The sequence below is a fragment of the Bactrocera neohumeralis genome, chromosome 5 (assembly GCF_024586455.1).
Source record: "Bactrocera neohumeralis isolate Rockhampton chromosome 5, APGP_CSIRO_Bneo_wtdbg2-racon-allhic-juicebox.fasta_v2, whole genome shotgun sequence".
NCBI lineage: Eukaryota > Metazoa > Arthropoda > Insecta > Diptera > Tephritidae > Bactrocera > Bactrocera neohumeralis.
This window is the reverse complement of record NC_065922.1, coordinates 24,853,554-24,876,536: the sequence shown is the minus strand read 5'-3', so window position 1 is coordinate 24,876,536 and position 22,983 is coordinate 24,853,554. Positions and strand designations below refer to the sequence as shown.

Here is a 22,983-nt window from a genome sequence, read left to right as displayed (position 1 = left end):
GTTCCCTTATTTAGAACAGACTGCCGTTTACTCTTAGCGGCTGGGATTGATATTGGTCGTCTTAATAGTTTTATGGTAAGCTCAAAACGCTTCGTCGATTTTTGAGGATCTGGATCCACTGGATAATAAAAAGAACCAATCGCACTGAAAAGCGATCCATCGATTTCGGATCTAGCCTACCACCTAACATAACCTGACTCTTATTTAATAATTTTGAATGTTGAGCGACAGACGCTTTTCACTGTCGAAGAAATTTGCTCATAAAAGAACGTTGATTTTTTTCAAAAATGTGATTTTTAACAGAAAAAAAGCTGTTTATATTTCATAATTATGTAGAAATCTTTATGTAAATTATATTATTTAAAATTATTGATATAATGTCAGCCTTTTGAACCGTCAACTTCGCAGAGATAATAACAATAACTCAGAGTTTGCATCGTCCCAAACAAAATAATGCCTTTAGACTACCTATCCTTGCTATAAAATATGGTAACCGATACGTTGGTTATAGCAGAATGTTCTAAAAGAATACAAATTTTAATATTGCTCTTTTTAAGGAGAAAAAAATTTAATATGTAAACGAAATCTAATAAGTATGATAGTTCGAAACATGGATTCTACCCAAGTAATATATTTTATCAACTCAGCCTCACAATGAGCTTTTCGATTACTAACGATACCAGCCCCACTTTATTACGAAATATCTGCGAACTTCATAGCGGCCGAAATAAATTGTTATAAGTCTCTTAGGCCAATTGTTAAAAGAGAAAAAGTTCGCTCAAGCACTAAGTTTAATATTAAGTTTATATAGGTTATGTTCATTATAGAAAGAGTTTGTTGAAACTAGTCGTGCTTACTCCAAAAATATATTTTTGATAACAAGTTTTAATTTTCCCCAAATTCTTTGTTCCGAAATCTGCCGAGTATTCGTTTACTTTCAGAAAAATGCATTCTTCTACTTACCGATCCAAACATGATTAGATCTCCAACAGTCAACAAATTCAATTTCGGTAACGTAACCGGAATGGCACAGAAATAGTTATTTTATTGTAACGAGTACCTAATCCCGTCAGTATGTAAGAATTAGATAAGTTGACATCGAGATCATCCAAAGGTAGGCCCAGGAAACGTGCTATTTCGACGGGTCGAACCGAGAAGTGTGGGATTATTAGAGCATGCAAAGAGGTGGTTAGGTAGCCATGTGGGAATATGTCAGCGTTGATTCTGGATAAGTAAGAGTTTAATCTAATTCAGTATACAGAACGAAACTGCGCAAGGTTCACTCTTGATTCTCGCGGTAATTCGAGCTCTTCGTCTGCAATAAGTTGTGGTTTGACTCCAAGTACGCCATTCACTGAGATGGAGTCGGTAAAGGTGCTAATGGCTCCACTGTGAATGGCGGTCAGAGCATGTCTGAAGTTTGTTGCGTTCGAGGCACAGAAATAGCCTTTCCCTTTGGTCGAGCTATAGAATTTAGGCATATTCTTTCCTTTCTCTAAAACTGTACCAATTCTTAAGATAAAAAAACTTTTAAATATAAAAAAGTTTCCATGCAAAAACTTGACTTTCATCGGTCAATGACAGCTATATGATATACTGGTTCGATCTGAGTAATTTCCTGGGAGATGATATAGTTGAATTGAATAGTAACTCTGCCGATTCTCGCACAGTTTTTTGTTACATAAAAAAGTTTTTCATAAAATGGCTGGATTTTAATCGATCAGTTTGTATGATAGTTTTATAGTGATCCGATCTGAACCATTTCTTCGCAGAGTAGACCATTGCTTTGAGCAATAATTTATGCCAAATTTCTTTTAGATAAATGTATCCTCTTAAACTAAATAAGACTTTATAAATCCTTGAATGGTTTAAGTATCATCTTGAGTGCTTCAAGAGCTGCCTCATCGGTGTTAACTCAAGAAGAAATAACATTAGAAGGAAATAATATAACATTTTGAAATTAATTTTCGAAAAAAATTCTTAGAACTTAGACTTCATTCCAACATCTGCATATTCATTATTTGCAACCTCCACATTCGATTGGCAGCACTGTGCCGTCGTATTATTTCCTGTTGAGTTTCACAAAGTTTGCCTTTTTCTGGTTCGAAATAAAAGCATGATTTATGAGAGCACAGATAGCAAATAATAGGCTTAAAGCCAATGTTTAAATAACAACTAAAGAGCAATAACAAAACAACAAAAGCCAACGTTAGCATATGAAAAGAAAAGACGTAAGGAAGGAAGGAAGAGGAAGAGCCATTAAGTAGCCGGTGAACTGAAACTGAAAAATGACGTGCGAAAGAGCAAGGACAAACAACAAACGGCGATAAGCAAACAATTAAAACGAAAGTGAAACATGAGATAATAATCGGGGCAAAAGACAAAAGGTGTAACGTGCAGTTATGCGGCGGCACTGAGCATAGCCGTAAAAGTGTAGTAGAGAATTCCGCAGTGGTGTGAGAATTCAAGGTTGACTTTTTGTTGCACAGACCCAGCGAGGGTCAGCAGGGAAAGTGACCTTTTCGGCTTTGACTGTGAAATGCAGGCATTGTATTTACAGTTATGTGTGTGTATGTAGCTCGTAGCTTCCGTACCTTTCATACTCGCCCTAACACCGTTATTTATTTTGTGTACAAATAAGCTGGAATTTCATTAATTTTTGCCTATTTATACGCTTGTTAAGCGAAATGAAATTGAATACACGGCCTGCAGGTGAAGAGTAAGAACATATAACGGTAAATGTGACTGTGAAATGAGGAAATTGGAAAGCGGAGGCGAAGACGAAGGAATAGGGAGGAAAAGAAAAGCACAATATCGGCGTTATTTAAGGGAAACTGATTATTTGTTTGAGTGTGTGTGTGTGTGTGCACTCCTATTTGCTTTGACATCCCGTAAGGCAGTCAAACATACTACACACACACCAACAACGATAAATCTGTAATTTAATAAACTATTGTAAATTGTTGAATTTGCCGAAAATAGAATCTCAAACACACACACACACACACAGACATAGAGTCGATGTGACAAATGTGACGTGGTGTGAACTTGCCACCACACCTGCCGGCAACTTGCCACCGCAAAATCAGCGGAAATGAGTTTCTATATATAAATATAATATGCACGCACACCCATACATACACACACATACATCCACGAATAGTAAATATATAATAATAAAGGGAAGTAGTTGCGTGGAAAAGCTGTGGAAGACGTTTGTGGCGGGCTGCCTGGGAGGAAGGAAATCAGGAAGGCAGGAAGTGCGTGAGGAAATGACAGCGTTAAGCGGTTGTGTTATAATTAGATTTTCAAGAATTTAGTTACGCGCTCAAGTGTTGAGTTGTGCTTTCTCACAAGTGCGCGCTCATTGGGTCCTTTGTGTTTACTTTGCCATATATACATACATATATGTATATATATAAGTAATGTTTATTTGTATATATGCCTGCAGGTATGTATGTTTGCTTGTGTGCTTTGTTTGCTTTTCGCTTTATGGCATTGGGTTTCTCTGCTTATTTTGCTGATATTTAAACGTAAATTTGTGGTATGCCTTTGTTCAATAAGGCGTTAAGTTCACAAAGCGAATAATGCGCAAAAAGAAAAGAAAATAAAGCGAGAAATTTGCGACTGAAAAGAAGTAAAAATACGAAAAAAATCTTTAAAAAAAGGAAAACTTTGTAGGCGTATCACATTCATGCTTGTATGGATGCTTATATTGAACTTAAAGGATTTTAAATCTTGAAATATTTAATTAATATAATTAAGAATAGTATAAAATTAGAAATTTAAACTTGAAATATTCATTAAGTGCAACCGTTTTGAGACTTACACAAATTTTGCCGAAGGTAAGACTGTCTAGATTTCTAACTCAGTCTTGCAAAGGCTCTACGAAGGGAAAGTGCTTGGATGTTTCCAACTCACATCTGGGCCGCGGAAGCGTGAGGATACCGGCCTTGGTCTGGTAGCTGTTCACAGGAAAGGCGGTGTGAGCCTGGGCGTTGTCGTGGTGTAACTTCTTCAGCTGCGATGTCTTGTCGGACCCGTTTGACCCTTCGTTTGAGTCGCTTGAGGACTTCCACGTAAAACTTGGCGTTGGTTCGTCCAGGACGAACAATTTCATGGTAGACGATGCCGTCGATGTCAAAGACAACAATGAGCACCGTTTTCACTTTGGGTTTGCTCATTCCTTCGATCTTTATCAGCGATCAGGTCTGGTGCCACCGAAACACACCACTTCTTGCTAAAGCTACATTTGGGTAAGTCTGCTTGATCTTACCAAACTTCTCTGTCGCGGATTTACCAAGTTTTACACAGAATTTAATCGCGTATCTCTGCTCTAATGACCGCTGCATTTTCGGTTTGCACCACTCACAGAAACACGTCACGCGAAAATTTGTTTTCTGGCTCTCCAGGTGCTCAGAGACAACTGACCAGCAGCTCGTTCGTTAGCTAGGAACGCCATCTACCGAATCCCTTGGTGCGCACACGCTTCGAAGTACAGTCGCAGCGGAAGAAAGTCAGGCAGAGTAAGAAAGTCAGGCCCTTTCTTTTCGGATAAACCCTGTACGTCTACAGCTATCTTAATAGTAGTTTTCTGCCTGAAAAACACCACGTTGGTCCGATAGCTTAAAGCTAAAACTCAAGCTCGGTGATAACGTGAAAAACCTCACTGGGTCTCTGCTTCAGGGACTCTTCCGCATCTACAGAAAAAAAGCTACCTCGTGTAGCCTTTGCGACGCTTTGATCCAAGTTTTCAAGTATGCAGTTGAAGTTTGAGAGAATTTCAGATAATATACTTTTAACGATTCTTTGTCACTGTTTAGGGGTTCCATATTGTTGTCTGAATCCAAATTGCTGGTCGGGGATGACGGATAGGTATTCTGGAACTGACACTAATCATCGAGGGAATATTCTTTCAAATATTTTGTATAATATCATCATCAAACTTATTTCTCTGTAAGCGGATATTTCGTTCTCGTTCTTGCTTGGCTTTTTAATCATCATAATTTTGGCGCAATTTCATTGCGTATGAAAGTGGTTACCTAAAACTACAGTTAAATATTAGTATCGAAAATAGGAGACAGTAGGGGTTGGAGATAATTTCAGCGTGTCCTTGTTCGGACCATTTGTATATATAGCCTTCATATATCCAGCTTCCTTGAGTCTTAGAGTGCACTTCGCAGCAATGCAACTGTCCGATATGTCCACGGGTGTAAAAAAGCGTTAAGTTCTATTGTTGGTGTAGTCCGCAGTGCACCAGAGATGCAAAATATATTTCGTGAACTTTTTTCTTATTGAAATCGATAACGAAAAGCTCTCAAAGACCACAAGTAAAAATCGCTTTTTGGTTGTAGTTTTTAGCTTTCGAACATAACCACAAAAAACAACAACCTACCTTCCTATTCACAACCAAACACACACTTTGGGGTTAATTGAAGCAACTTAATTACCGATCTGAACTGGAATACTAAAAATTCATTAAAAAAAGTAATAAAAAAACCTAAATCGGCTTATAAAAGTGAGCTACAAATTGCAGAAAAAATAAAATGCCAACTAAAACCAATAACAAAGCTGACAAGAATATCACAAAAACAAGAAATAAAAAGAGAGAATAACACAAAATAGAGTCACATAAAAATATCGAGGCACCAAAAGAACAAGGGCGAACGGAGAACAACAAAAGCAACAACCTAAAAAGAGCCGCCAAAAATGGGTGAAAGAAGTATTAAAACTGTAACCAAAATAAACTTCACCTATTAACACACTTTCGCAGCTGTTTATGTGCTGGACAAGCCCACACACACAAACGCACATATACACATGCATGTATGTATGTGTGTATGTAGAAAAGGCAACAAGCAGCATGACACAAAACGAAAGAAGCAACTATGCACATTTAACCCAAATTTCGCGTAGCGCCAATGGGAACAGACAGACTGCACGGGGCGCCAAGTGGACCGGGGGGAACGCCGGTCAAATGCACGCTGTAAGCGGAACAGCATGAGAATGCAAAAACAAAGCAAAACAACGACGGAAAAAGTGGTCAAACACAGACGTTGGTGACTTTGGCTGCAAAACTGCCAGCAAGCAAAGTAAAAAGCGGTCGAAAGCCGCAAAAGCAAAAAATAAAAATAAAAAAAATTAAATTTTTACAACGCATAAAAAACTGCGGAAGCTAAACTGGCCAAATAGCAAAACACCGACAAAAAAAGGCAATTGCATAAAAAATTTAGAAAAAGCATGCAAATCAAAATCACAAAAACAAAACACCCAGCAATTGCTAAAAGTAAGGGCAATTAAAAGGGTTGCAATCGCTGCGACAATAACTGAAATTACAAACCGCGTTGCGCGAGTTTTTGAAACTAAATTCGTCGCTTGGCATGTGGTTGCGGCGCCGGTTGCCGGTGGGAGCGTGCGTGTGTGCTGGAGAATGCCAGAATTGCGTCAACTGGCGGTTTCGGGGTTTTCGAAAATGAAATGAAATTCTGTAAAGCCAATGTGACAGCAGTTTAAATTTTGCCAATAGAAGAGAGCACACTTATTTGAAAAAATATAAATACATTTCTATAGGTGTATACATATGTGACATTTTTGGCTTTCCGGTTATTTAATAAGTGGTTGTTTGGTCATTGGGAATGTGGACATATGAACTAACAAATGTTAAAGGAAGTGAGAGCGCTGAACCGCATTTTATGAGATGAGATAGTAGTTAACACTTAGAGACTTCTTTAACACAGAATTACTTTGGAAGTTTTTTTTTAAACTTTTTCTTATTTAAAAGTATTAGTATTAGGTGGTTGCCAAAAGCGTTGGCTTTTCTTTGACTGATCTTTGATTGAATACAAACAAATTTCTATTGGAATTTGGGAATAATATTTGAAAATTTTTATGCTTGTTTACAAAATCAATGCTTGTTTACAAAAAAAAATCAATTTTTGTAACTACAGTTATCTCATAAAAATTAAATTGTCAAAAAACTTTACTTAGGTTAACATTTACTGTTAAGCATAATTGGAACATCCCAAAAACGAAAGTTTTTCTTAGCTACCATTTGCCGCTCTTTATAACCAACCGCTTGAATTAAGCTTGAAATGCTGAAATCCTAAATTTTGTACTCTTCCGACAGCTAACAAATTAATCTTACCAAAGCGCTTAAAAAAAGTATTTTTACGTCATTTTCTGCTTTTTCTTCTTTTTATAACCGTAATTAAAAACATGGTGGGAAAGTTCGAAAGGCCTATTGCTGTTGTTAATTTTGTAACTATTTGTTAGACACAACGGGTGGTCAACAGTACTCACCCGTTCTTGTAAGTGGGAACTTTTTATTCATTTCTTTAATTAATTATATGCTTATTTTCACACACAGTATTGTACAAAACAAAAATGTTTATATCAAAAAAATTTTATTTTTTCCAAATTTTTATTTCTTATTTGCTATTACCTTTCTTTGCTATTTTTATTTATTTCTTATCTTTTATTGCTGTTCTTCGCACTTTCTCACAATCATAATATCACAGCTCATTATTGACATGCGATCAGATTTTGTCTACTTTTCCATCAGCGACCTCGCCCCCTTTACTTTAACATCCACTTTATTCAATCACCACACTTTAGGCCATTTTCTGTTACAGTTAAGTGGCTCGTTTTCACGTTAAAGAAGGCGCTAAGCTATATGTTATTGCCTTTAGTCTTGTCTATTTTCATAAATAAATAAAAGTACTTGTACACGTGTCACAAACAATTATGTTATTACACTGAAAAAAAAAAATATGTTTTAGAATTATGTGGTAACATATAGAGAGAAACTCACTTGACATAATTTTCCAAAACTATTAATTATTTTATAATAGACCTCCAAAATAAAATGCGGAATTTTCGGTATTCATAATTCAACATTTTTTTTCAAATTTTTTTCACATTGCAGAGTCACAAATCAGAAGATTGAGATATTCTTCTCATTTTTGATTGGTGACACGCTGAAAGAGGCAACATTTTTATCGAGTTTTTCTTGATATCAGGCTTTAAACGCCTATAATGACAATAGTATTCCATTGCTGTGTAAATATCTATGTATGTTAAATGGTTTAAGTAATTGGAATTTAGGGAAACATTTATGATTGTTTGACATTAAGTCTTAAGTATGTCGATTAATATTAAAAAAATGAACCATTCACCAAAAAAATTTGAGGTAGTTTTTTATTCCGTCACAACGCTGAATTCGCCATATGGTGATTTTAGGTTTTTATCTAAAAAATAATTATTTTAATATATCGATTTCTGAGACTGTCAACTCATTGCATCATTCACCGTTATCATTCTAGTTTTTTGCCGTGCGCATTAAATTCACTACAGATGTGGGGAGTATACAAATATATATTCACCATAAAGATTATTCTGTAAAGTTTAGATCATTCCTGCGAAGTAATTAGTAAATTCTGGTCGATTGCATAAAATTCACCACTGAGGTGGACAATGCACAAATTTTTTATTCACCACAGTGTAGAAATTTTTAAGTTTTGATATTTCATGCTAAGAACTTAATAGTTTATTTGTTGAAACCCTAAAACTAACTATAAAGTGGTGAGTTTTACATTTACATTTTTAAGGTATTACTAACAAATTGTTATTTTCTAATGTTCATGCCACCAAGCTACTAGTTTTTACGGAATGTATACAATTCACCACTGATGAGGGGAATACACATTTTTTATATATCTCCGAAAATATTCTCTAAAATTTGACTTTTCATGCTACTGAATTACTAGCTTATTCGCGCAAGTATGGAACTAACCACAGAGTGGTGAATTTTTGTTTTTTGCCAGTATTTACGTAAGTTATTTCTGTTTACATTTTTAATGTATTATTCACAAATTATTATTTTCTAAAATTTCGATAATTTTTGCTAGCTTTAATTTTGTGTTGAATGTATAAAATTCAATACTGATGTGGTGAATATGAAATTTGTTATATTCATCTCAGATGTTAATTTCTGAGGATTAACATTTCATGCTACCAACTTACTAGCTTATTTGTCACAAGTCTGAAACTGACCTAGAGTGGTGAGTTTCTGTCTTTTGACAGTTTTTTGCCTAAGTTGGTTTTATTGTAAAATTTATTATTTAAACAACATTTTTGGGCACTAGTATTCTTGCATTAACCACTGTGGTGAAATTTTCACGCATTTTATATACAGTGTAATTCACACACCACTTTTCTTGATATTATTTTGGTTCACTTTACTCGAGTGTGTTTGATTAAGCCAGGTGCTTATTGTATCGCTTGCGGTAATTTGTGTCTACTCGCATATATGCAGCTCCAAGTAAACGCACTTTAGATTGTTATCAGATGGTGTTAGGTTCACGAAAAATTATAACCCGCAGGTATCCCTTATTGTTTTGCACGTAAATACACACGCGCGAAATTTGTCAGTATTTTTGTTCAAACAAAACAAAAAAATAGCAGAAAATAAAATTTTTGCCAAATTACGCGTCAAGGATCAGTGAATGGATATGACAAATAAAAAGAAATTGTGCTTTGCCGCCTTCTGTTGGCGCAGCATTTTGGTTTTGGTAGTTGGAATTCTTTCAAATTTTCATTTTACTCATATTTACATCTGATTATTTTTTATTACACGCTTAAAATTTTTTTTGTATTTTTTATAACTTTTTTTCGTATTTTTTTATGTTTTTTTTTATCTCTTAGCAAAATTTTTCCACAACACGTGTTTATGTAGATTTACCACACGATTTCACCATTTCTAACAACAGCTGCGAGCTTGGTACTTTACTGTACTTAGGGAAGTGTCTGATTCTCAAACAAAGCTGAGCCCAACTAATAAATTTTCTTTGCTCTCTGATGACGCGATACGCTCCACTTGTTGCTGCTCCTCCTATCCCACATATATACACACATATTTCCACTATATGTATGTGTACTTACCATAGGTAAATGTGTGTTTATGTAAATATTTTTTGACGCCCCAAAGCCATTGCAAATGGCAACAGCTTGTTTGTGGATTCTTCCGGCTACGACATTATTTACAGCCGCTGCTATGTTTCTTCTGCTAAAATCCTGCCTCTTTGCATAAGTACCCTCTCAAACTCCCGCTCATTTCTGCGTTATGTCTGAAGAAAATATGCTTCTCATATATTGGCGTGCCTCCATTCTTTGTGGCGTGTAATTTTTCAACAAATATTTTTTTGTTGTAATTTTTTTCCTGTTTCTGCTTTGCTGCTTCCTCCATTGTCAATTTGTTATGTTCTTTTACACGCTTGAAATTTTTTGATTTATCTATAACATATCCACAGGCGCTACACACAGGCTAAAAACCTCCTTACCAAGTGTGGAAATTTATACAAGCTTTCTTTGGATTTGCAGCTGCAAGCGAAAAATCGCTTTTGAATTGAATTTGCAGTTTCGTGGAATTTTTTTTTTTATTTTTCCTGACAAGAAATATGTAAAAGCATTCCTTATTGTATGTATACAGTATATGCTCATACTGTGTGATACTTCAGCTTAGCGTTGCTGCCACATGCATAAACCGTCAAAAAGTTTTGTACTCACCCACGCTGCCAGTACTCGAATATATCTTCTTCCCTCTTTCTGTCACACATTTATTTTCGAGTATTCGCTTCACATTATGCTCCGTTGCAGCTTTATCATTTTGTTTCGATATTTTTGCTGATGCCGTTATAATATATTATTATTATTATGTTGCATATTTTCTGCCAAAACTTTTACACAACTCCAAAGACGCATATGCCATTTTGGGTGTGTATGTTGCTCATACGCCATGGCAAACAAAAGTTGTGTAGGGGAAAAGCCTGGCAGATTGCTCGAGTGTGCCTGGCTTAGCGTTTGAGTTGTGCGTTATGTTGCTCATAAGTCAATGTTAAGCGAGGCGAATTGTTGGCGGTTAATCTCGTTGGAGAAGGCACTCAATACGGACAGTTATGATTTATTAGATTTTATTGTATGAAATTTAAATTTCTCATAAGTAATTGAGCGCCTTGCCTGGTGGCGCCATGAAAGTTTGAGTGATGTGTGGATAATGCGATTTCAATGTTAAATTCATTAGATAAAATATATGCGCAGATGTACGCAAATTTAAACATTATTGACAGTAATTTTTTTGCATATACATATTTGCAGCAATTTATTCTGCAAAAAAAATATCGTTTTTCTCGTTTTTGGAGTACTCCTGCCACTTGGATAATTATAGTTGGATACATTCATTAATATAGACTTCTTTTAGGTGGGAAAGCGATATATTTTTTTTAATGTAGCCTATTATAAAAATCGGGATCCCGAAATTTTCGGGATTTGTGTTTTAAAAAACTATTACTTTATCAACTAACAATAACAAAAGCACCGATTGTCTGCAATAAATGCTCATGCATGGTAATCCTGCAATTAATCCCGAAATATGAGTTTTCCTCTCTATTCAAGCAAAGCAAAGCAAGATTATTGCATAACTTTATATTTTGTTTTGTTTTTTAATTTGCGCTTAAAAAAAGTTCCTTTTGCCAATTTCACTTTTAACGAAATTTTTGAGTTGAAAAAGCTTTTAAGATAAAAACAACTAAAAAACGCAATTCAATCGTTTTGAAATTTTCTTCACTTCCGAACACTTGAAACATCTAATTACCCAATTTCTCTTAAATATGCTATATTTTGGTGTAATTAAAAGAAATTTAAATCGGCATCCCGAAAAGTTCGGTATTCGTATTTCGTGCAATATTACGTTTGAATCTTTAATTTATTGTATATTATGCCAATTTAAAATCGCTAAACTCTTTTAAATATGTTGCATTTTGATGTAAATATATATTTTTTTCAAAATCGGGATCCCGAAAATTTCGGGACTCTAGTTTTTTGCAATATTATCTAAAAATTTTCTTTAATTTATGTACAAAATGCAAAACTACATAATTTTTGTGATTTTTTTTTTTTTTGAAAATTAAAAAAAAATGTAAACTCGGGACAACGAAAATTTCAGGATTCTAGTTGTTTGCAATTTTTTAAGTTTTGTTCAAAATGGTCTTTTAAAGATTTGATACAGTTCCTATTAAATATGTTACTTTCGGACGAAAATAAAAAAACAAAGTTTCAGAATCGGGATCCCGAAAATTGCGGTATTCGTATATCAATATGATATTAGAATTTTTCATTTAGTTAACAAAATGCGAATTTAAAATTTTGCTGAATTTTCTTTCAGTGTTATTTTAGAATCTCCTATTTTTTGTGAATTTTTTTTTCAGTGTAATTTTAGAATGTCTAATTTTTTGCATAAAATGAAAAATTAACATTTTTTTATTATTTTTAATTTCATATTTTTGGTTGCTTACTTCAAATAATATCATAAATATTCAGAACTGTATTTATTTTTACTTCTTTGATACTCTTGTGGTTGTCGAGAACACGTTTTTGGGAATTGCCTTATATTTCATTATATTTAGGATAGTTAGTATAATATTAGTAGAATTATTTTAAAAATTTGTTTAATTAAAAATTTGTTTTAATTAATTTTTCGTTTATTAAAATAATTTTAATTTTTTTTTTAATTTTAATTCCATATTTTTTAATTGAATAACACTTTTTTCATTAAATTTTAAAATTATTTTTACGTGTAAGTAATACTTTATGTACTAGTTAACAAGTATAATAATTAAATATTAACATATTTTACGTGTTTTTAATAAAACTTAAACCATTTATTCTCTTTTCAGATTTTTTCTCAACAAACCTTTCACCAATTCCACAAAAAATACCGAATATTGGCAACTCAACCCGAGATCTATATAAAATGCCACCAAAAGCAAACAAACAAACAATTTTTTAGCACAATTCGAAATTCTCTATTCGAAATGTTTATCAGAAAAAAATATATTAAGTCAATCATGCAAAATAATTCCACTTTTAGAGCTTAATTTCACATATTAAATAATATTTTTAACAAAAAAAAAAAAATATTTGTTAAATTTCTATAATTATTAATTCTAATTAATCTCCTTTTTATTTCTTTCAGTGCAGTGCAATTTTAGCAAATAAGTTTTAATCAGTGCAAGCACGAAGCAAATATCTAATTTTTTATAAAAAAAAAATAAGTTTAAACCCAAAAAGTGCACAAATGCATTTTTAAAATCAAAATCTATCGCCCAACAACAAGAAAAAAGGCATTTATATCAAAAATCAAACGGTCGGCTACGCGTCGGTTCTGTGAGTGCGTGTTCGTGTTCTATCGTTTTTGTCGCGTGTGAAATATTTATAATAAATAACAAAAATAAAAAATCGCTCAGTGTCGCTTTTGTCCAAATAAAATCGCAATATCAATTAATTTTTTGTTCGTTAAATTTTTGGAGCGCGTGTGCTTTCTCATCCCCGATCGAAGTCCACAACGCGAGTGTGCTTAAAGTTCGCAAAAATTGCGTAGCGTTCTCGGGCGCGTGCGCAAATCACTTCGCGGACGTTTCGTACGCCGCCAAAATGCATCCGCCCACGGGCAAGCGATGCCGGCAAATTAGCGACGCCAACGAAACCAACAGCAACAACAACAACGGAGCTACAATGATGACGGAAAGTCGAAGGAGCAGCAAGAACAACACAGCGGCAAATGCGGCGACAGCCACCACAACAACAGCAAAAGTTGCAACGAAAACATTCGGCAATCATTGCCGTCAACTGAGTGTTTTGGTGTGCTTCGTCGCCATTGTCGCCTTGAATAATTTCGGCTGTCTGCTGACAACAACAACGGCTGCCCAGCAACGGGAAAATATGCGAGTGCTGCCATTGCCAGAAGGTAAGTGGGAAAGAAACTGAATAATTAAAAGCTCATTATGGATGCGCGTAAACTTACATTGTTAATGTGTAACGGTTAAAATGTTGAATTATTTGAACTAGTGCTGGACTGGTCCAAAAACGTGCAAAGTTCTATTTAAAACTAAGCATTTTTTTTTGAGTAACAGTTCAAATTTAAAATTATTTGGACTAGTTTCAGACTGGTCCGAAAAGGTACATAATTTTTTTAAACGTTTTTTTTTTTGCATTTTAGGAAGACAAAAGCATTTTATTTTTATTTTGATTTAAATAAATTCTATAAATAAATCTTTGATTCACAGCACTTCTGTTTATATGAAATGTTTTTAATTAAAATTTCTTATAAAATATTACATTTTCCAAAAAAAAAAGTTTAAGTAAATTAAAGCATTTTGGGTCTCTATTTACTCAAATGATCATAATTCTGCTTATAAACGATTCTATTGGTCTTACTCATGCGTCTTCACATTAGGTTTACATCTGTGCCACATGCCACATACAATTTTAATTGTCAACAATGAAATATTGTCAACCCTGACAACTGAGACAATTTGTACCGTCAAGCATCTAAGTGCTTTCGGCTTAGAATTTAAATGTGTGTTTAACCGGCTTACTAAAACGAGCTTGTACGCCAAGCAAAATATATATTATGCACATGTATTTGACGCACAGTTACTGTTGCATAAATACAAATAAATTGAGGTTTCAAAAGTGATCCAGTAGGAATATTTGGAAATTTTTAAAACAGTATAAGGAAGCAATGAGCTTATGGATACGAGTTTGGATTAAAAGAAAAAATATGAATCCACCCTATTATTTTTGCATGAAAACTTATTGCAAAGGCATCTCTTTTAAAAACTTCATATATAATACATATCTCAATTACTGCCACGCGAATACCTTCACTGCAAAGTTCACGCTTAACCTCTATTTCTAAGGTCACCCAACATCCTATTATTTTTTATTCTTTTTTTATTTACATACTTAAAAAAACTCGTTTTCCAACACTGCCACACAGTTAAACGCATAAACATAATATCAGTACTTTTCCTTTATTATTATTTCTCTGCAAATAATCATGACTTCTGCTCCAATTGCTTTTAATGCGAAATCTCTGCCCAGTTATTGGAACTTTTTCTAGTTCAAGTTACAAATCTGTGCTTTTTTATACCATATGTTTTCGATGAATTTCGCAATGCTGCCACTCTGTAAGGGGTTTGCGTCTATGTGCACATATGTGCAGCAGCAGCAACACGTGAGTCGCAATGCAATGCCGTTAGTCACCAACCAACAATCACGTGCGAATACATTTGTGAACTGCAGCAGGTACTTACACGTACCAAGCATGCTTGCAGGGGCATGTATTATGTATAACGGTTTATATACATATGTATGTTGATATGAGCACTTCTGTGATGAAACGCGTGTGTGTGTGTGTCTGTGAATGAAATTGTCGTATTGTTTTTCGCACACCACGCGTCATGACACTTGAAGCCACGCTAGACTTAAATATAGCACAAAAGTACGTATACTTAAATATACTTATCTCAACGCATGAATGTACCCAGTTGAACTTAACTGAAAACTGACGTTTATGGAACATAGTACACAATTTGTTGATAGGTTGTTGATCTGTTATGGAAGGTTCGTTCCGATATATAGTTGAAACATAAAATTCAAAGTTATCTTAGGGTTTAAATTTATCGATATTAATCGATTGCTAATTTCAATTAACAAATAATTTTTTTATCCTATATAGTATCAAATTAATATGAAAATTAAATAGAAAAGTCGATATAATTTTTATCGATATGTTGTTATCGATATTAACCGATTCCTATGTTCTAATAACAACTAGTTTTTATAGTCCATATATTATTATTTGAATGTGAAGTTTTATATTAATCGCTATATTATTTATCGATAAGTTGTTATCGATATTACTCGATTTCCATTTTCACATCACATATAATTTATATGCAAGCTTTCTAATAAAATAATATAAAATAATCGATATTTTATTTTATCGATATATGTACGTATTAAATGATTCACTTTTTCCGGTGTTAAATTGTGATTACTTCAAAATAGAAATATTTTAAAGAAACAACATTTTTAAATTTCCTTGGTTTTAATAATTTTTGAAGGTCGTTTATCGATTTTGAATATTAGTACTTATTTTAAGTCCAAATATATGACTTAAGCAAAGAAAACGCCTTTGAGTTTCAGAAAAGTACGGATAGTTTTGGGGTCACTGTTTTTATGGATGTGTTTTGGTAAAATTTTTTATAAAAGTTATCGATAACGTATAAAAGTCGCATCAAAATCGTACCTTTGCGACATGCCACATGCCACATTGCTTTTTCACCGATTTTGAAATTACCACTTATTTGCGTTAATAGTTTTCGACAAAAATTATTATAAAAATTATCGATAAAAAAAATTTGCATTTGCAAAACATTCATGTTTATCATCAAAACAGTTGAAGGAAATAAAATATGTGTTAAATTTGATCCAAAATATGTTAACTGCTTGCTTCTTTTGTAGCTTGTGAAAATATTATAGACTTTATCAATAACCTGGAATTTAGTTAACATTTTTAAACTCATGGGAAACATTAAAATATACAAAAGAATTTAAATTTATTTGTTTATTTATTTTTATGAAAATATCAACTAATGTAAATCGATACATATCAGATAATTTATCAATTGTTATCGATAAATAACTCGAGACAATTAACTCCATAATAATTTTTTCCAGTGCAATAGTAGTAAATAATAAATATCGATAAATTTTCGTAAATATCGATTAACGCAAATCGAGATATACACAGCAATAAAATTTATCGTTTGTTATCGATAAATTAGAAAAATTACTTGTGACATTTAACCCAATAATAGTTTTACCAGTAATAAGTAATGTATATCGATAATTTATCGGATATCTATACATTTTTATCCTGTATTATCGATATGCTAAATAAATTACTCTATAAAATTAATTGCATAATTATTTACCAGTGCAATACCAATAATAAATAATTTTACTAATAATTAGTAAATTTCTGCTTCCTAAACAAATGTTAATTTAAAGCACTTTCATAATTACATATCATATTACAAATCCTACCGTATTCTAGTAGTAGTTCTCACTGGGTAACTCCCAACATAACTACAGACCTAATATAACACACACACACTGGCATTAGACACTGATGCTTGAGTCTCTGTCATTGTTTATAAATTTATGCTCGTCCTCACACTCTACAGATATGCACCGAGGTGTTTTCACGTCACTCTCATTGCGTTAGTTTTAATGCTCTTCCAATTGCATGCTGTCGCTCTCGAAGCATCAGTCACTAAAACTTTCCTTCTGCTTAGTTGTTATTGTTGCTGCTGATATTATTACGAAAATTGTCACAGAGCAGCGCATCGTTGCAGTGTCACCCACTCAAGCGGGCGTGTTTGGGTGCACGCAAGTGCTGGGACCGTTATACAGTCTCACGTAAATACACACACACACACACATATGTATATGTCCATGCGTGACTTTCACTTGTGTGTTCATTAAATTTGAATATTTGAACATTTCGTGCGAAATGGAGCGTGTGCGCTTCGCCAGCACATCGCACAGCTTTCGATTTCCTCATCAATGTTCGCCTCCCACGCAGTGCAGGCATTCAAGTCAACCTTGTATCCGCTTGAAAGTTGTTGTGTGTGTTGTAGAAAAGGTTGTGTAGTTAACTCCCGCTTTGTGTTGTTGCTATTTTATGAGGTGTAAATTTGAAGTGTAAATATATTGCTGCAAATATGCATGTTTGTGCGTGTGTGTGCTTCTGCCGCTTGAAAAGTTTGCCTTGTGAGTATCTGAATTCGCTTCTGGTTACAGCCTAAAGCTTGTTGCATACTTATGCACTTCGCTACGCTTCCTGCTTTGACGTCTCATACTTGGCCAGCGTGTGCTGCAATTCTGATGCCAACGATGCGGTGTTGTCTATAGAAAGGTATTTATAATATATGGTATACTAATTTGCGCAGTCCAATAATACTGCAGGTAAATACGTTGTGTATTTAGAATATATTAATATGTATATGTGTATATACTCACTTCGCAAGGTATATTTATAGAAAATAGCTACAACCAAAGTTCATTAGTTGTAATTGGCATTACTTTGCTCATTTATTTGTGAATGCTCCGTTGCACTGTCTGTTTTCCAACTCAGTTGTAATCGATACTCAATACAGACGGCAAAAAGTCAGTATGTAGTTACTTATACATTTGTATATATATTGGTCATTGCATATACAAGAATCGCGAAAAAGTTAACCAAAATGTCCCAAGGGTGTTTTACTTTTCCGAAATATTAACTTTTCCAAAGGGGTTTCGATTTTGAAAAAAAAACACGGAAATAAACATAATTTTGGTGATATAATACGTTCAATTTATTTGCAGAACTCACTTTTACTCGTAACAAAACAGAAACTTAGATTTAGTTTGTACTTTTTCACATTATACATACATACATATGTACATATTAATTTGTAAGGGCTGGTTTAAAGAAGCGGTCGAGACTTGTTTGTTTCTTTTCTTTTGTGTTTGTGAAATAGTTCCCGATTTGCATCATTATTGTTTTCATACCACTTTATCAAAGTATTGATGCATTCAACTGCTTCGGAAAAACTGACTTTCTGTTGTTGCATATCTTCCTCGACAACTGGTTCTTCATCTACATTGTCAGACACTTCGAAATCTTCATCATCTTCCGTATTTTGATCGTCGTTCCAATTTTCGATGTCTTCACTGCTGACGTCAACACCACCCACCTTGGACAATAACGATTGTACCTCTCGAAGTGTATCACCGTGAGTACTATTTGATCTCATCAATGTAAGCAATGGAATTTCGTCTTCACTGTCTTATTGATCATCGTCTCACTGTTTTATATTTTTCCAGGCTTTTATGAGCACAGCCCTTGGCAATTCATCCCATGCTAATTTAAGCAGCAAGATGGCATCACGAATTGAATGTCCTTTCAAAATATGAATGATGAATAGGAATGTTTTCTTGGGCTACAATGTTCCATAACACGGTATTCTAACTTGACCAGTCTTATGGGATTTTGATCCATGGGCTGCAAAACAGCTGTCACGTTAGGTGGTAAAAGCATTGTCACAATCTTTCCATCATCTAACTGTAACTTGTCAATTGGCTTATGTGCAGTACAGTTGTCAATCAAAATAATGCCCTTGGTGGTAAATTATTTTCAGCAGAAAATTTGCGAACCTGACAAATACTTTGGCACACTTAAAAATTTTAAAGGATAGAAAAAATAAATTTACCTGCTTAATAAAGGAATGATGGAACCAGCGGAAGAATAGCTCTGAATTCATCCAAGACTTTTGCGAGTTAGCTTGAAGCAACGGGGGTTTGTGGATTTACCAATTATCAATGGTTTCAACTTATGCGAACTATCTGCGTTCGCACACAACATATATGGATTTTATATATTTTTTAATAAGTTAATTTCGTTTGCCGCGACAAATGTTTTATCAGGCGGGAAACGATAAAATAATCCTGATTCATCTGCGTTATAAAGCTGCATGTCCGAAATTTCCATTTCATTCATTTTTGCCCGCAAATTATGAATGAACGATGTTATTCCTGACTTGTCGCTTGAGAGGATTTCCCCACAAATTTTTAAGTGGCGAATACCGAATCTTTTCTTGAAATTTGCAAGCCATCCATTACTTGCATGAAATTGTTTTCCTATGTGCAATTTGGCAAATTCGAGCTTAGCTCTTGCCTTTAAAATTGGACCACTCATTGCACAATTACGCTGTCTTTGGCTTAAGAACCATTTATACGACCTTGCCTCAAGAACGGAATATTCCGATTTATGTAAAGTTTTCTTGGTTGCAACTTCATGTGTGTTTACTGCCTCCAAAATTTTATATATTATTGAGATGGCCGCCTTAGATACATTATAATCCAACGCCAATCGATTTCCATGAATACCTTCATCGAGTTTTCTTAAAATCTCAGCTTTTTGATGCAAATTTAATCTGATTTGCAATGATTTTCTCTGCTTTGTTGGCATTTTTTAACACACTAACCATAAACAACTCGCAAGTTTAAACGCTCATGACACACTTTGTATGTATTAATCAATATTTTTTGTAGAAAGTTATTTCTGAGAGGAGAGTTTGCCAAACAAATTTTTTTTGTATCTGGACGCTCAAAATCGGTAAACTTACATTCTCGCGAGTTAACTTTTGCGCGATCTGACTGACCAAATGGCACTTTACAATTTCTTTTCAAAAAGTTAAATTTTGATTAATCAATAGTTGTAAGTTATTTCTGAGAGGAGAGTTTACTAAATAGAATTTTTTTTTGTATCTGAAAGACATCCCGTGGTAGCATCTGAAACCACATGGCCATATATCAAAAAGTTAAAGTTCAAAGGTGAACGAAGTTGAACAAAAAAATTTAAAAAAAAATGTGAGCTTCGATTCCATCAAATAATATACTCGTACTTCAAAGTGTGCTTTTGATAGCATATTTTAAGGCATAAAGGTGTATAAAAATTCTTTCTTCTTGATTTTGTTTGCTCAGTTTATATGGCAGCTATATGCTATAATGATCCGATCTGAACAATTTCTTCAGATATTGTAGCAATGATTTGGGTAATTATGAAGATACTTTTGAGTTAAATTCGGATCGGTCGCTATATGTTATAGTGAGAGAACAATTTCTTCCAATACTGTGGCAATACTTTGAGTCAATTATGCATACCAAATTTCGTGAAGAAACCTTTTAAGTTTAAAAAGTTTTCCATACAAGGACTTGAATTGGGATCGTTCAATTTGTATGGCAGCTATTTGCTATAGTAGTCCAATATCGGTGGCCCTGCCAAACGTGCAGCTTCTTTAGAAGCAAATAACATGTGTAAATTTTCAAATCGTATAGATACGGACAAACATGTTTAAATCAACTCAGTTTGCATCGCCGCTCGTTTATATAATAAACATACTTTTTAGAGCTTCCTACGTTTTCGTCTAGGAGCAATACGTAATATAATATGTTCAGCGCATAAAAAAGACATAAAGCTACATGTTGTACAATATATCTGAATAAATATGTGTCACTTAAACTCTGACAGCGTCAAGTAAAAATATGTGACAGCAATCGTGTGCTGGAGATTGATTGTCATTCCGTTTGACGTTAAGCATTACTTCTCTGACGTATTGATTTAATGGGAGTACTAAAGCTTTTTTTGACGGAAATTGTATACATTGCAATTTTTTGTAGGTTTTTAGGGGTACAAATGGGTTGGTATAATATACATATGGATGTACGAATTTTTATGTTCTTTTTTTTGTTTTAATACTGTTATATGTGAATATATGCGGTGTGTTCTAGCATTTTTGGGATTTATTTCTTTCATCCTGATTTTGGTCTACGAATTTAAATTTTACTTTGGTTGAGTATATGTTAAAAATTATGTAAAGGGATGTGAGTGATGATGGCTCTTCTTTAGTTCTATTAGATTGAGTAGTATACACGGGTTTATGATCTCCTCAAAACAAATAACAAATAAAATCAGAGTAGTGTATTCTTTCTTTCCATTATTTACATCAAAATTTGTGGAAAACTAATTTTCAGTACTTTCGCAGTCGGAAAGTTAACATAAAATCTCAGACAGCACACATCTTGGCCATATAAATATGTTCTCTGAAAGTAAACAATTTCTAAAACTGCTATTTAAGATACTAAAAATATACCAAAGATCTCTCGATCGCTATTAAGATGCAAGAATATTCCAAAGATCTCGGCATATTTCTTAAAATATTTTATCACAATAACCGAAGGATTTTCATTGGCAGAATAAAAGTTTCCAAGAATATCTGACACCACGAATCAACTACATATGTTTATATTATGTTTTTCTGTACATAATTTTTTTTATTATACAAAAAAGGTCTTGGAACCAATTCAGAGTATAACTTAATATTTTCTTGTTTGCTTAAAACTTTTTCTCAACATTGTTTGTTGTTCACTTCAGTGATTATATTTCAAGACTGAAAAATAGTTGCCATTTACATTGGTAATCCAGCAAGAGATTTCTAGCTTGTTGGATTGAACGGAAAGTTTCCAGAACCACACGACTCACTAACTTGTTTGCCTACATTTGGCATAGAGACCTGCGAGTATAAGCAATAACTACAATTGAAAGAGCTGGCATGATCTTCGTGAAACGTTTTCGAATACCTAGAAATTTCTAACTGTATTCCACACTATTTGCCATCTAATCTACAATTTTTATACCAAACCTTAATAATACCAAAAATTTGAAATCAAATTAATCAACATAGTAAAAGCTTGCTCATCTCTAATAAACACAATAAATAATGAAATAATCTGCTGATGACAACAACATGATAAAACGAATAATCCGAATAATTCACAATTAATTTTTTTTTTGTGTTTTTTCTTTTTTGCAACAGGCAAAGCTGTAAAAGGGAATGTTTAGCTAAAAACACAAAAAAGTGAAAATCATTGTTAGTAAAAATTGTGTTAATAAAACTAAATCTCATAAAGATGATGCAAACAAAGTGTGGAAGAAACCAGTAAAATAATCGGTCACCACAGCGAGAATCTAGTGGAAGCCATAATGACTTCAATACTGTCAAAATACATACATACATAAAAAGGTTGTGCATAGGTGCCCAGTAGGTATTGTAAGTTTAAAAAAAAATTTGGTAGATCCGAAATAGTATTTTTTTGCTGTTTGTTCAGTGCCAACCGAAACTCCTTGCGGTAACTCTCACATTCTTCACATTCAACTAAAATCAAAGGTTAAAAAAAATGGTTTTATTGATAGATAATGCAGTACTTTGATCGAAGACCTTTTTGAAATTAACGCAGTGGCGATGTCCACAAATTTTTTTTCACATTTTCGGGTAAAAACCAACAGTTTTGTGGGAGGTGCCGCCGTCTTGTTGAAACCAAATGTCGCTGAGTTCACGAACTTCAATTTCCGACAACAAATAGTCGGTTATCATGGCGCAATAACGGTCGCCATTGTCGGTTACGTTCACGCCGGAATCATTTTTGAAGGAATATGGACCGATGATTCCATCGGCCCACAAACCACAACAAACCGTT

General features: G+C 33.7%; 2 protein-coding genes across 4 annotated transcripts in view; one reads left to right on the top strand and one right to left on the bottom strand.

Moving 5' to 3' along the window:
- LOC126758729 (low-density lipoprotein receptor-related protein 2) overlaps positions 1-22,983 on the top strand; it is a 466,647-nt gene that overhangs the window by 82,400 nt on the left and 361,264 nt on the right. For all 3 annotated transcript variants that reach the window (XM_050473095.1, XM_050473093.1, XM_050473094.1), the window contains exon 2: positions 13,028-13,798. In XM_050473095.1, the coding sequence (XP_050329052.1) occupies positions 13,486-13,798 (313 nt within the window). In that variant the 5' untranslated portion in view covers positions 13,028-13,485. The remainder of the gene's footprint in view (positions 1-13,027; positions 13,799-22,983) is intronic.
- LOC126758736 (jerky protein homolog-like) lies at positions 18,132-19,951 on the bottom strand. Its single transcript, XM_050473109.1, has 2 exons — positions 19,436-19,951; positions 18,132-18,722 (listed from the first exon to the last, which is right to left on the bottom strand). The coding sequence occupies exons 1-2, from the start codon at positions 19,913-19,915 to the stop codon at positions 18,372-18,374; spliced, it is 831 nt and encodes a 276-aa protein (XP_050329066.1). The 5' UTR covers positions 19,916-19,951; the 3' UTR covers positions 18,132-18,371.